Here is a 15,476-nt window from a genome sequence, read left to right as displayed (position 1 = left end):
ATGTTTTTGTTGTTACGTCACAGGGTGTGAATAGCTCAGCTGTGTAATAGACACTCTAAATAAGCTGTTTGCATCAATGTATAGTTAGAAGTGGATGCTATTCGTACTCTGGTGTATATAGTAATGTATGCTATTTACACTCTGGTGCATTAACTAGCTAACTGTTGCATTCAAAACTTCCATTTGAGAACCGATTTCTTGTTCAAATTGCAGCATGTTTTTTGTGCACATGAGCAACGTCTTTTTGTTGTTATGTCATAGGGTGTGAATAGCTTAGCTGTGTGGCCAAGGCTATTCGTACCAGGGGTGTAAATAGGCACTCCGAATGAATTTTCACCAGAAAAAAAACGACTGTCAAGGATGGACAATAAGTTATATAACAAGCCATAAAAACAGAGCGGTCAAGAGTGCAAAGAGGGGTTCAATCAGTGAGGAGCAGAGCTTACCCCACCAACACTTTGACTTACCTGGCGTTTCACCTGGTCTAGAGCCCATCTTAATACAGCAAGTAAGACAACCCAAGAACACTCCTTAAGAGATACAGTAGGACTCTGTTAAGCGAGAGAGAATTATTACCATTTACACGTATTCAAAGTGGTTTAATCTAAAGGTTTACAATTTTATTAGAAATGAATCTAAAAATCCATGTGAAAATATGTACATTAATTTACCTATTCATTGGAGAAATTTAAGACTCTGGGCTAAACATTGTAGACCTTTCTTTAGGGGCAATATGTCCCACTCATCCTTTTTGGTTTACATGACTCAAATGAAATGAGCTGCATACAAACAAGTGACAGCCCATGAGCAAACGTCAAAGCTAGTTTCAAACTTTAAAGGTCACCCAAGGCAAACACTGACGGGATCACTGAAATATGATCTGCCAATGTTTACTAAACTATTGTTAGTTAGCCAGACATAGGCCTAATGCATACAACCATTGGCCTAATAATGCATAGGTCTATCCTCCATAATGATACCTCTACCTATGCTTTTTTAGGGCCCGTGCTAGACTGACTGCAATGCCACAATTTACTGCAGACTATGCACAATAATTAAACTAGGTTGCCATCTGAACTTGGATTTAAAACATTGCACTGGTATAGTCTTTATGTTCACAGAGTTGCACCATATGTCAGAGTGAATCTACCCAGGTGTGTCTGTCATGATAGGGGGCAGAATACGACATCCAACTGTTACTTTTATGTACTGATTTAAGACATTGGCCTGCAGTAGGCCTATAATTTAAACTGGTTCATTACATGTAACCTAGAAGTTAAATCTGGATCAGACAATGCAAATTACCAGAGGAAAGCTGGCATGGGTCCAATCATGATGGCATGAAGATCCTTCCATACCAATTAGGCTACTAAGTTTATCTTATAGGCTATTACAACATGCTTTTGTGAACCATACCAATGTAGATTCTAGCAATGCAAAGTCTGCAGACATGTCAAAGTCAAGGCCGGCGGGCAAAGAATTATCTACGGCCCCCGGAATGATATTTGATTAGTATTAGAACCGGCCCGCAGGCCACAGCCGCCGGCTGCTGTTTTGCACGCACCAATACTCTATTCCCCACAATGCAACGGTGGCCCACGAAATCACTGCGGCGCCGCAAGTGGTCCTCGACTTCATTATTCATAAGTATTCAGTCAGGGCAAATGTCAACTTTCAGCTACCCCCCTCCCCAGTGTTGTGCCTGAGCGCGTTGAACGAAAGTTCATGAACTCGTTCATATTTTGAGCGAACGTGAACTGAACGTACTGTATTACTACTGCCCGATGAACGTTACTGTGAACTCCTTCATTCTGGTGTCTGTGAATGGCACGCTCTTTCAGTTTAACTTCGTTGAATAGGGTGCTATATTTCTACAGAGCCTTCCACGCGAAAACCCGACTAAAACACACAGTAAAAAGGCCTTAATATGGCAGCATGCAGGTCACCATTTGTCAAACTATGGTCAGCGGTCCGCAATGTGGACAATGGTCTGCAGAGTGAAATTATTCCTGGGCCATCCTCAGATAATTTGCTGCGCAATTGGTCAAGGAGCCGCGGACAGAAAAAGAAAACAAACATTTCTGCAATTAGTAGGAAATACTTGTTAATTTGGTGTCATCAAACATAGAGGCATAGAATTAAGTCGTGGTATGAGCGTTTATTCAATGCATGCGTGTGCACTTTACTTTGGTAGCAAAGCTAAGCTTCAATCTATTGGAAGACTATTTAATTATGAAACGTCATTTAATAGAACGACGTGGATTTATGCTTCCATAAAAAACAGAGCACAGACTATATAAAACACTGTTTGGCATTAAGTATCAAAGTCAGCCAAAAGCTATTAATTAGTCTTAGTTAAAGATCTCCAGATCAGTGATTTACGCATGATCTGATCCCCCATTTACCATTCACAAAAGCTGGTATTGTGTTTCCTGAATCCTTACATTCAGGCATTCAAATTAAATGTAATTAAATAGCATATAAATATTCTATCAGTGTATGATGCTGCTTGCATGAGGGAAACATCCCAAAACAACGGCACCCATATAACTGCTGTTGTTTTGATGCAAGCATCATGCAACAATGCAAAAACAATTAAACTATTGTAGGCCTAATTATATTTTACATTAGTAAAGCAGTACTCTGATGTGCATGTTTTCACAAACTTTTGTGAACAATCTTAGCACTTTAAACATTGACTGTTTTGAAGTGCATATATAGCAATATAGTATAAAAATAATAATAAGTGTGATATCATTTTGATAATTTGATGGGGGGGGGGGCCTGTCATGTAGGTGGGCCCTATGACCCCAAAGTATGCCTTGACTGGGCCTCAGGTCAAAGAAGTTTGAGAAAGGCTGATATAGACGACAAAGCAGCAAGGAGGCATCATATGATCATTTAAACAAGTTTTATGACAAGGTCGGTGAGGATGGGAAAAATCGTACATTTCTGTGCAAACTTTGCCCGCACTTCAGTCATAGTCATTAATCATTTAATCATATCTCTAATGTATTTGACTTTGACATCCCTGGTCTACAGTATGGTATGGAGACTCACAGGCACAGCAGCTGAGGTGTAGACTACTGATAGAGTATTTTGGGGAACTGAGCTGTCACGAGTCTGACTAACCTTTCCTTAAATTTCAACAGTCAGCTATTTCCAGCAGGCTAACAAACAGGAAGAAACTTAATCTATATTCAACTACATTTATTATTGTTATTAGGCCTATTATCATTATTATAGTAATGACAATACTATAGTTTAATTATAGTTTAATTGCCCCCCGGGGATGAATAAAGTGATTTTGAATTGAATTGCATTGAATTGAATTGACAATATAGGCCACTACGCCTAGATATTTAAGTTGCCTGTGGCAGCCTATTAAGATTAACGCTAACATCACATCGTTATTTATCTAAATTTCCTCTCGCATATGCACGCTGATATTGACAACTGTTTACAATAGCCTAAATGTAGTCTATAACAGGATAATAGCTGCTGAAGCAGTTAGGTTGTCAACATTGCACATTTTGCATTAAATGAACGACACCGCCGTTAGGTAAACGCACAGATTTCAACCTTACCAGTCTCCGGAATCAGCGTGACATTGGCAAGCTTATCTAAAAGTCCATGGACTGCCACTGACGCAGACTGTCGCAGTTGTTTTGTGTGCCTTGGAAGGATAAAACAAGCTTTGATCGACCCATCCATGACTTTTGGACGCACCTTGTCCGTGACCATGCTCACATTTTGTTGCAAGTGCACCAATCGCCTCAGTCTTCTTGGACTAAAGGCGGAAGTAAAATGTCATGGGAGTTTATCAGGACGTGTCCAGCTGAAGCTACTGGTGTCACAGTACAGGCCCAAAGTTTAATGTCAGTGAATGCGGCATACGCTATCTATTGCAGCAACATACATTATTTCTAAAACGTAAGCGAAAAATGGATAGCTACAGGCAAAACGTCACCAAAGTGGCATGGGTTAACCATGTTGCAAAGGACATGATATGGACCTGAATTAAAATTATTTTAATTTTGATAGTAATCAAATTGTTGTACGTTTAATAGTAATAAAATATAAACTGCAATAGCTTATTGACTTTGAAATATTAATGCACTGCTTTGTGATAAGATATACGCAAAGGAAGTTTGTTTAAAGCCCATTTTCTTCTGTCCGCTTCAATTTCTGTTTTAAAATTATGTAGGCTATTTTTCAATTTAATACAATACGAGTTTGGATGAAGTGATATTTGGTGTTCTATGGTGTTCGAGCAAGCCAATACAACAGCATAGAGTCTGTATTTCACCCAGAAGCTCGCATCATGCAATGTTTAAAACACATCATTTTTTTTGTTTGTTTTTAATTAACACTAGGTGGCAGTAGAGTTTTGGAGGCAGTACTTGCTTTTATGTGAGTAGGCTATATCATTTTCTCTTAATGGTAAGTGTTAAAGTGAGCTACTCTGCTGGTTTGATCACATTAGTTTATCTTTTCTGCTGATTTGAGGGATTATGACGGCCAAAACACCACTGGGCTATGAATCATGCAAGGTTTTGATTAAACAATTTTAGTTGCATTCTATGGCTTTACAGTTAAAGATACACTATAAGATTTTCACCTTAATATAACCTTTACGAAGCAAATTTGATGGTAAATTAACTTGTAATAGGGAAATGGTTCACCTAGCATAGCCATACAGCATAGCCGTAGCGAGTCGCTGAACCTCTGCTCTCTCTCCCCTCCGAGTGCATGTTAGACCCTCTCTGCAGCCACACACCTCTCTGAGGCCCAAAGCAGCACCCACACACACCCAAACTCTGCTGTCTCTCCCCTCTGAGTGTGTGTTAGACCCTGGGCAGCCACACACACCTCTCTGAGGCCCAAAGCAGCACACACCATGCAACTTCAAGAATAGTTGGCCCGAAGACATCTCGTGAGAATCGTGAAACATTACCTTGTCAGTAGATATAGCTCTTTGGAGATAGTTTTTGCCTGTTGTTAGTCCTTCATCTCCACAACAAAAGTACAGGGGAACAAGCCACGAGAGTATTTACAACGGCAGAGTAAAATATAAATATATCGCGACTCTAGGGGGAGCTCTACAGACAAGGTAGAATATTTTGCATGACTTATAAAAGTACGATGTATTGCGACATCAGATGCAAGTCAAATTTGTAGTTTCTTATGTCTCATTCGATCGAACTACAGATCCGCTACCCGATCTGGCAAACTTACATAGTGTGGTTATAGCCGATAGAGGGCCGCGAAGCGAATGCAGAATTGCCGTTCACCCTGTTACGAGTTGATGAACCACTGAAACGATTTTGGAAACATTATTTTAAGGTATAGAAAACTCTTTGGTGTTGCTTTAAGATGTTTCTTAAAAAGTTCATCTGATTGGACCATCCTTAGCGCAAGTGGCAGGCTGTTCCACAGGGCAGGACCATGGTGAGCGAAGGCTGCCTCCCCATGTCTCTTGGTCCTCACCCTGGGAGTAACTAGGAGTCTGAGGATCTGAGTGGCCATGATGGAAGGTACAGTGAGGCAAGTCGGATAGATAAGTTAGTATAGCAAATAGTACACATGGAATTAAAATACTGCATAGTATACCTTTAATAGCCTAAATCTGTCCACCTGTAAGGCTGTTAGGCTGGGATTTTTTGGTTATCCTGGCTGAATTTAACCTTGACTTGGTCTCACAACAGATGGCACATAAGTTACCATGGGAATTTATTCTATTAAGCTAGCCTGGTCCTGACCAGGCTAACAGTCAGGCTTAGTTAATGTTAATTATGTTGTCTTATTGGTTTAGATAGATAGATACTGTAGATAGATACAGTAGATCCTTTATTGATCCCCAAGGGGAAATTCAAAGCACTGTTTAGCCAGCTGTCACTCCGATCAGACCTCCATGTGATTTTTCAAAAGCTTAATTCCATGTGTACTATTTGCTACTGTATACTAATTTGTTCACAAAACACCACAGATACTCTACATAATGCCATTTTTTTCCTTCAGTGATTTTGTGTCAACGATTCCCGGGACACTGAAAGACGGGACTTGTTGAGCATGTAGCCTCACAAGGATGATATGGAACGATTGTATACAGTGATGTCAGTGTTATTCTTATTCCACCTGTTCTATAGGTTTTATTGCGGTACCTGTTCTATAGGTTTTATTGCGGTACCTGTTCTATAGGTTTTTATTGCGGTACCTGTTCTATAGGTTTTATTGCGGTACCATCCTTGGGGCCATATCTATATATTACATCCAATACATTGGTGCAGTGAAAATATTTGTGGAGTCAAACTTAAGCACCCTTTTACAGACCCTGCATTAATTTGTTGTCATGGATAAACCTATGCTGCACATAATCAGCCAAATATGTAAATGTGGTCTTTGCCTTCTTTGTTCACATCTCCTCACATCCTCATTCTGCGTGTATGTTTTGTAAAACGTGTGAGGCTGAGTGTGTGAGTGTATGCAGATCTGGGCTGAAGTTTTGCTCCTGGGGGGTCAGGTTTGCTCCTGGGGGGGGGGTCAGGTTTGCTCCTGGGGGGTCAGGTTTCACTGCATGCAAACAATTGCAGAATAATAGTAAAGGTGTCACATGTAAACATGTTTATTTTGTTTTTGCTGCGAACAACCTTTTCTTTAGAACATCTTTTCCTAACATTTGTTTTCAAATAGGTAAGGAGAAATATACTGAAACATACACAAATAAGCACAGTGCTTGATTTCTGTTAGCATACTAAAATTAAAATAACATTTATTGCATCTTTAAGCAGGTTGTTCAGGAAATACAAGTGGTCTCATCAGGGTCTGTGCTTGCTTCACTCATCACTGGCACTGGAGGAAGTGGTTGTGCTGGGCCTTGGAGCTGGTGTCATTTTTTTCTTCCTGTGTGAAGGTAGTTTGAAAAGCTTCATCACTGCTTGTGTTCGATTACACATACTCTTGACAAATGCAGTGTGTTTTGGAAAAGTAAACTAAATGTTATTTTGATTATTCACACAGTTTAAGACCTCATTAGGAAAATGACTAAGAGGGCCTAAATCAAGCATTAACCTATTATTTTAATCTTAAAGAGTCAAAGAGTCAAAGGAGAACTTACATTTCAACAATGGATCTGAAAATCTTCTGCATATTCTCAGCCTTTGGATTCAAGCAGTACTGAAGACCATTTTTAAGACTCACCCTAAATACATGAAAAGAAAACAGGGTCATTCCACCTGAAATAAGCCTTATAAGAAAATAAGTTTCCTGATGGACCTCCACACAATAAAAGTATTGAGAAAATATATTTTTAAACTGTTTACAGAGTGGCAGACTTTTACAGATAAACCCATATTTAGGCCATTGCCATTTGGCAGTTGTGACAGATACCAGGCGTCTGACACATGAAAGACACTGTAACGTATGTGGACTGTTTGCACACCAAAAGTCACGCATGAGTCTGAAGTTGTTACTGAGATAAGCTAATCTGATTTTGCCAAAATGTCTATGGACACTTCTGAAATTGAGGAGGTGTACTGTAAAACAAATTCTCATCAACATACTCAAATGTAGGAGGTTTAACTTCAACAGACCTTCATATGAGACATAGAGGCACACAATATCACTGAATAAAGAAAATGTGAGGGAATGACCCACCAACACTGTACTGTACTGTACGGTACTGTATTACAACCATGCCACTCTACAAAATATTGATTACTGATTAACCTCACACCGGAGGAGAAACTTACACAATCTCCAGTTTGTCACAGGAATGGGAAGGAGGGAGGATTTGGATGTCCATAATTTGTTTTGGTGCCACAAACTTCTCGCGTACTCTGCGACAGGTGCATCGTTGGCTCACAGCCATGTCTATCATAAAAGACATAAAAGAATGTAAGTCATTGCATACAATTTTATAAATCTTTAACGTAAATATATATATGAACAAATATTAAACATGCCAAACATAAAAAGGTTGGCTACAAAGAAATCCCTTACTCTGAGCCAGTGCCATGCAGGTGCAGAGAGTGAGCAGCAGAAGAACTCTGTTGTCCATGGTTCTATCTGAAGGGTTTGATGTCTCTCTGCTTTCTCTGCAGAGTGGTGAGAGGAGATTATATACACAATCTCTGCCCGCCTTTTTCACACCTTCTTGATCTGTGGTCTCAAATGGAAAATTTACGGCTGTGGAAACTGAAAATGACTTCAGAACTTTCCTTCCTCTTCAGTTTTAAATGTTTGATGGTCTTTTTGCGTCAGGTCAGGTTAGAATGATTCCACTTTGGCATAACTAACTGGTTTCTTTTAATAGGTTAGATCATTTATTAATAAAGAAAGCTCTCATTAGGAGAAATTGAAGGCTTTGAATTGGATTTAGTTTTTTCATGCTTTCTTCCACCCCACTCTGACAGATTTTGGGCCTTTGGTGTTCAGTGTAAGGGTCTAAAAGATGGCCTGGGAACAAGAGTTGGCCACATCATTGATATTGACTCAGCATAGTGATACTGCACTTCAAACCATCCTCAGGAAAGATGCAGAAAAGGAAAATATATACTTTAATATATACTTTATAATACATATACTTCCTATTCTGGTAAAAAAGATAAAGACTGACATTGAATGAAGGGTATTTCAATAAAGTAAAACTTAAAAAGTTGAAAAAGACAAAGAAGGGGATTTGATATCCCTGGATCGTCCAGATTTGTAGGTCCTCTCTTGTTGGCTCTCCTCCTAAGCTCACTCCGCTGGTTTTCTATGGAGTTGAGATCAGGAAACTGAGATGACATGGCAAACTTGACTTTGTGTTGATCTGGACATACTTTTTGGATCTTTGACCTACTGGATGATCCAATCATGACCCACCTGACAAATGCATCCGGATTTTGATTTAAAATGCCAGATATTTCATGATACCATGCATGATATAATATAAGGAGAAGAATACATGGAGAATGAATGACACCGTTACTGTTGTACTGCATCTGACTTATTATTTACTTACAGTTATTTGCATGTGTTATCATACAGTTATTACTACAGTACTACATTACAACCTAACAAACCTAAAGACAAGTTTTCCTACCCACTACTTTATATGATGGCTGTTTCCACTTCCACACCATTTTGCAATGCCTTGGTGAACCTGCTCTGCCATTCCACATGTGGATGAAAATTTTCAATAATTACTTGCAAGTAGTAGCAACGAATACAAATGGAAGGCCAGATGCACAAAAACGTGCACTTCTTCTACTTTTTTTACACACTGCCTGATCAGGGTGAGACCATGGAGGATGCTGTTTAAAAGCTTACGTTAGGCCCTTTTCACACCGGGAACGTGGCGTGAACGTCGTGCGTCTGTTGCGTGGCGGCTGTGTGGCGTTTTCTATGTCTTTGCTTACCAGAAACGTGTTTGATGCGGCGCTGCAGTGGCCTCAATTAAAACGTTTCTTTTTCTCACGTCATTTGTTTTGAATGGAAACGCTTCCAACACGCTTGCGTCTGGCGTGAAAAATAGGCGTGAGTCCTATTCCTATCATGCACGTGTTTTCGGCGCGGCTCGATCCGCGCCTGTTACAAGTCCGAAGCGCTAATCAGTAGGCCACGGCTGCCCCTAAAGCATTGTCGGAGGAACAGGGAAAGAGGAAACTGCAGACTGACCGATTGAGGAGTGTCGTAAAATATATACTCTGAAGCTGTAGGGGGAGCTCTGCAGAGAAACCTGCGAGCAAAAAGCGACAAAACGGCGAAGAAATGGGCAAAACTGCATAGTTTCTCTTAAAGTTAGTGACCTACTCCCCCGCTCTCACTCCAGTTATTGGCTGCTTACATGTTACTGTGTCCTGGAATAATGCTACATGTCAGACATCCTTCTTCATTGTGGAATCTGGTACTGCTCTGCTGGGCATGGATCTGATAAATGGCCTGAGTCTGTGTTTCAAAGGCTCTACTGTCCAGCCCGCCACTTCACTGACCTCTGCTCCTGCTCTGCTCTGCTCCGCTGTCTTGTTGCTGCTCCTGTGATGACCTCTGTGCCACGCTCTCCGTCTGCTCTTGGGTGAGCGGAAGGGTTTTTGCATTCAGTGGAAGTATCACAGACCGCTACTGTCCTCCAGAAATGAAGCCGTCTGCTGCTGCGGATGAGACTGAAATGGAAGCTGAGTTTCTTGCCATGGTGTCTGTTGTCTCTCCTGCTGTTTTCTGCTGCTTCTGCTTCAGGTAGGGATGACTTTGTGAACACACAGATTAAAAGCTGCTGCCTCTGCCAGTCTTCAGACAAGACCGCTGCTCCCTCTGCTGCACCCCTGCAACCTGTCCAGTTCCCATCAGAGCCCTGGGAGAAGCTGGGAATCGATGTGGTTGGTCCATTTGAAACTGCCTCCCTGGACTGCTGCTATGCATTCACACTGGTAGACTAGCACAGTAAGTGGCCTGAGGTAGCTTTCACACCCTCCACTACAACAGCGAACATTATTGCTTTTCTCACTTCAGTATTCAGCAGATTAGGTAATCTACGAACCATTGTGTCGGACAATGGGCCTCAATTTGTTTCTACAGAATTTGCCACATTCCTAAAAGGTCTTGACATAAAGCACATACGTACTGCAGTTTCCCACCCTGCAGCAAACGAAGTGGTTGAACGTATTCACCGCATCCTGAGAGCATCAGTACTGTCTGCTATTCTGCAACCGAAGCCCTGGAAAGCCACCGTTATCAGAATCCCTCCAGGTGGACAGAGCAACTCCGCATGCCACTACTGGACTTTCCCCATTCGAGTTACTGCACGGGAGGAAAATGCGAGCACGTCTTCACGTCCTTACCCCACCGCAAGCAAGCATTGACACTGATGCACTTCGTCAGAGAGTGTCCTCTAAACAAGCGTACATGAAGTCATACGCTGACTCCAGCCGTGGCCCACGCATTCAAGTTTTTAAAGAAGGGACAAGGTGCGTGTCTGAAAGCCCATGTTTTGCTTCAGTATAGAATACCGTGTTGCGTTGCATGGCCTTGCAAGATCATGACTACATGTGGTCTCACCAGTGCACCACCTATAAATGGACACCTGTGTTTGCGTTTATGTTTATTTCCTTTTTACTAAGCGCTGAATACAAACCTTTACTGTAGATCATGGTGTCATGTAAAGTGTAAAGTGTACATATTGAGTAGGCTTCCGCAAAGAATGTGACATGATAACAGTGGTTACAAATCAGCGATGTCATGGTAATAAGTGGCTGATCAGAACTAAAGGGGGCTGAGGGTTTTTACATTGTGCTATGCATCTGCTGAACTCTATCAGTGGTTAACACCTCTAACCAGTTGCCTATTTCCTGTGCTGCTGTTATGAACTCAACAGAGAACAAAAGAGCAGCAGAGAACATGAGACAAATCTTTTACTGCTTTTATAAATGGAATCTTGATCATTTTAATTTGGCCTTTTTTTTACAATAATTTACAAAAATTCCCTATTTAATGTCAAAGTGAAAGCAGATTTCTACAAAGTAATGTTAATTAATTAAAAAAATATATACTGCAAAATAAGCGAGTGCATAAATATTCACCCCCCTCACGTCATCCCCCTCAAGTATATCTTCTCCCAATTCATAGTTCTCTTGCAGACTGAATTAGATTGTCCTCCAGGATTTCCATATGTTGCTGAATTCATTTTACTTTGACCTTTACAAGCCTTCCAGGGCCTGCTGTCTGCTATTTTTGATCTGCAGTGTTTCGTGCCCGCCAAACATAGCATCTACAGTAGTCTGTTGGCTAAAAAGCTCAATTTTGGTCTCATCAGACCAAAAAACCCTCTTCCATTTGACCTTGGAGTCTCCCACATGTCTTTGGGCAAACTTTAGTCGAGATTTAATAAGAGCTTTGCCACTCACCCAATAGAGAATTTCTCCCATGTCAGCTGCTGAAGCTTTTAACTCCTTCAGAGTTGTCGTAGGTACCTTGGTGGCCTCCCCCACCATTATTCTTCTTGAATGGTCACCTAGTTCATGGTGATGGCCTGCTCTAGGCAGATTTGCACTTTTTTGTATCCATCCCCTCACTTTTTTCTGTTTGGAGTGTTCTTTTGTCTTCAGGATGGAATTATAGCCAGGACCAGTTGACCAGTGATCATACCTTCGAGACACAGGTGTCTTTATATTACTATACTATACTGTACACATTTACTGCACTCAGAATATGCACTCAAATTTTGCATTATATTTTTAATTAATTAACACGACTACTTTCACTTTTACATTTTATGAATTATTGTAAAAAAGGCCAAATTAAATTGATAAAGATTTTTAAAAGCAATAAAAGGGGAAATATCCAAGGGGGTACATACTTTTTATAGGCACTTATGCACATTTCTGCAAAAATAAAATATTATACACAATTCATCAAGTAATTTTGTTGGATCTCTTGAACATTCTGATTAAGTGAAATGTGAAAATGTGAATGTTGGATTTCGATTGCACTGTGATCCAGTCCAGTGCTGCCACTACAGCTTGTGCTTTGCTGAATACAATACATATTTAGGAAGTAATATGCATGAGCTGCAATATGCAAAGCTTTATGTACAAACATACAAACTGTGGTTTTGTAATTCAAAACAAAATAACCCAAAAGAAACGGAAATAATTGATGGCCTACTGTTCCCATCTTAGGGCTCTGCCAGTATTGCCATATCTGACCTTCATTGTAAAAGGACTAAAGGGCAAGTGGTGACATCACAGAGTGATAAGAAATCCCCCTCTATAGATTAAGGTCAGCTGGGCAAGTCTGCAGTTAACTAAAACAGGTACATTTTACATTTTGATTGAAAAGCTTATGTAACTTCAAGGAACTCTGTGGGTCAAGTTTTATTTACAAAATATAGCACACTTCAGGCCAAAACAATGTGCTTAATGTAAAATGACAGAATACAATCACAACACAGACATAAATGCAATTGCTGAAGGCACCTCTGCGTCAGTAGATGTTATTGTGGTTACACATAGACTAGGTGATGCAGCTGCAGGAGTGACAACATAACACTGCAGCTTATTTAAAGCAACACATTACATTCATGTTCGTTGAGTTCTATCAAAATGACTGGCATCGAAGAATTTCAGATATGAAAAACTGGCTCTGCTAGCATCATTTGGTCATCCTAAAGAACGTTTATTTAGGATTTTGGTGGCTTATGAAATGTCTGCAATACACCTTTCCTATCTGGAGTTTGGATAAGAACACTGACTTGGGAGCGATTGTTCTGTAATGACATTTTTTCTTGTAAATGTAAATCAGGTTTCTTGGCCAAGTATACTTAAATACAAGGAATTTGGTCTCTGCATTTATCCCATCCGTGAATTAGTGAGACACACAGTGAGATGAAGCACACACTAATCCAGAGCAGTGAGCTGCCTTGTTACAGCGGCACTTGGGGAGCAGTGAGGGGTTAGGTGCCTTGCTCAAGGGCACTTCAGCCGTTCCCACTGGTCAGGGATTGAACCAGCAAGCCTCTGGTTCCAAGCCCGAAGCCCTAACCAGTAGGCCACCACTGCCCGACTTCTTAAATCGGAGACTAAACATAGTTACCATGGTTACCAAACAGATCAGATAGGATTAGGGAAGTTAGGAAGTTAGGTTATTTCCCATAGACAATCGCCGCCAGGAAGTTGGATGGATACGGAAGTTACGGAGGTGGGACTTATTCTGTAGAGGTCTATTAAAACTCCAAAACGCGCATCTCGTCGGTTACTGGTTGAAACACTTCAGTGGGTTGCCAACCCTTGTTGGCAGCAATTGTTTTTGTGTACATATCTCAGAGCCTATAGCAGAGACGTGTTTTTTTGACGGCCTGCTTATGAGGCAGGCAGCTAGCGGATCGTTAGGAAAGATTAGATGAATGTGATCATTTATGTTTGGGCCTTTTTTGGGCCTGAAATCGCTGATACAACCTTTAAGACTATAATAATCAGATAATGCATTGGGTTTTGGGTAAAAATAAAGAAAGCACTTATAAGAACATATACTGTAATGGCAATGTATTGACATAGAGTCTGTGCATATAAAATGCGCTGTATAAATAAAGACCCATCCCTGCATATCATCTACCCACTACCCACATCTAGGCTACTAGAGGTGAATAGCTTTGGGTGGCCAGTACAATCTTGCCATCTGACCTCCTGATGGCATTTTTGGTTTCTTCCCAAGTTAGCCTCTCCGTCCTCTTCTGCCGTGTTATTCCAATGAAGCTAACTAGCCGGAACTAGCCGACCGGAACTTTGAACACATGGCGGATCAAAATACATTTCTAAAATGGGAAAAAATATATTTTTAAGTGACAGAGCAGTTAATTAGACTTGAGCACAGGTGCACTGATTGCACTACAGCAAAAAAAAGCTCACAGAAAAAGAACAGTTCGCTGGCCTATCAGAGTAGGCCCTAACCTTTTTCTTCTTCTTCTTCAGTGAGTTTTATTTTGGCAGTTTGCGAACCACCATTATTATTATTATTATTATTATTATTATTATTAACCATGCATTACCACCATCTGTTGGACCGAAGTGTGATGGCAAGTGTACCCTGTAACCTTAGTGAAACAGTTTTTACCACACTGAAAGATAATATTTTGTCAATAGCCACCTACATCTGTCTTCTGTCAAATACCCCAGCAGAATAATAGATTAACCAAATGTGACAGCACAACAAATCCTTGCGATATACAATAACAATATTATTGGTTAAAAATGCTATTTGGGAAGTGTTTGCTCACCACCCTTAGCTAACCCACTGTTTGCGATGTGATGTCTTTTAATGCAGAAAAAGACCCTGGGGTCAATTTTCACCGCAGTCACACTTTAACACTTCACTTTAACAACCTAACACACACTTATCATGCACTTCCCTCTATCTCCTTCTTCTACCTCTGTCTCCTTCTACAACACATTGTCTAGGCCTAGTACGCTGCCACTCTTCTCCAGTAGTGATTCCTAACTAAGGTCTCCTCTGCACTGTAACTTGAATGTTATTTCTCTTTCTGTAAGTCTTTTTGGATAAAATCATCTGCTAAATGGATAAATGTAAATTTCAGCAATAGATAGGTAGTTCTCCCAATTAAAGCTCTTCCCTGAAGTGCAGTAAAGGTGCGCCATCTCGTGGCCATGAAACATGTAATGTGTAAAATGTATGCTACATGTAGTTCCTTTTAGAAAGTGGATTGTGGCTGGTGTGAAGGCACAACTTTTCTGATAATTATGATAAATTAACATAGTTAGCTCGTCAACATGAATAACATCCGTAGTATGTTCTTCCCCTTTAACCCAGATAGTGACTGAAAAAGTAGTGACGTGAACTCTAAATATCTTTATGTTAGTATGTTATGAAGATCGCATCCCCAAGTGAAATCATCCAAACAAAATTAATTCATATACCATAATTTCCTAACTATTAGCCGTGGCTTACTGTATACATTGATTTTGCAAAATTTCTTCAGCTATGAG

At 40.4% G+C, this 15,476-nt stretch overlaps 2 protein-coding genes across 2 annotated transcripts in view; both read right to left on the bottom strand.

Moving 5' to 3' along the window:
* The window catches only part of LOC125286384 (putative monooxygenase p33MONOX), a 36,925-nt gene extending 33,166 nt beyond the window's left edge, over positions 1-3,759 (bottom strand). The window contains exons 1-2 of the mRNA XM_048231429.1: positions 3,588-3,759; positions 468-551 (exon numbers count right to left, since the gene is read on the bottom strand). Coding sequence (XP_048087386.1) covers positions 468-495 — 28 coding nt within the window. The 5' untranslated portion in view covers positions 496-551; positions 3,588-3,759. The remainder of the gene's footprint in view (positions 1-467; positions 552-3,587) is intronic.
* A 2,850-nt stretch (positions 3,760-6,609) lies between these two features.
* Positions 6,610-8,084, bottom strand: LOC125286742 (alveolar macrophage chemotactic factor-like). Its single transcript, XM_048231981.1, has 4 exons — positions 8,002-8,084; positions 7,752-7,872; positions 7,118-7,201; positions 6,610-6,903 (listed from the first exon to the last, which is right to left on the bottom strand). Exons 1-4 carry the CDS (start codon positions 8,057-8,059, stop codon positions 6,837-6,839), a joined length of 330 nt encoding a protein of 109 aa, XP_048087938.1. The 5' UTR covers positions 8,060-8,084; the 3' UTR covers positions 6,610-6,836.
* Between the last annotated feature and the right edge of the window lie 7,392 nt (positions 8,085-15,476).

This window comes from Alosa alosa, chromosome 21, assembly GCF_017589495.1.
Source record: "Alosa alosa isolate M-15738 ecotype Scorff River chromosome 21, AALO_Geno_1.1, whole genome shotgun sequence".
Lineage (NCBI taxonomy): Eukaryota > Metazoa > Chordata > Actinopteri > Clupeiformes > Clupeidae > Alosa > Alosa alosa.
The sequence above is the reverse complement of the archived record's forward strand: the minus strand, read 5'-3'. Positions and strand labels throughout refer to the sequence as shown.

Bases quoted from the DNA above. Each gene is read 5' to 3' on its own strand.
- LOC125286742 (XM_048231981.1), bottom strand. From the start codon at position 8,059: ATGGACAACAGAGTTCTTCTGCTGCTCACTCTCTGCACCTGCATGGCA. The intron at 7,202-7,751 runs GTAAGTTTCTCC...TCATGTATTTAG, and splicing joins TGTGACAAACTGGAGATTGT to GGTGAGTCTTAAAAATGGTC. The intron at 6,904-7,117 runs GTAAGTTCTCCT...ACCTTCACACAG, and splicing joins TTCAGATCCATTGTTGAAAT to GAAGAAAAAAATGACACCAG.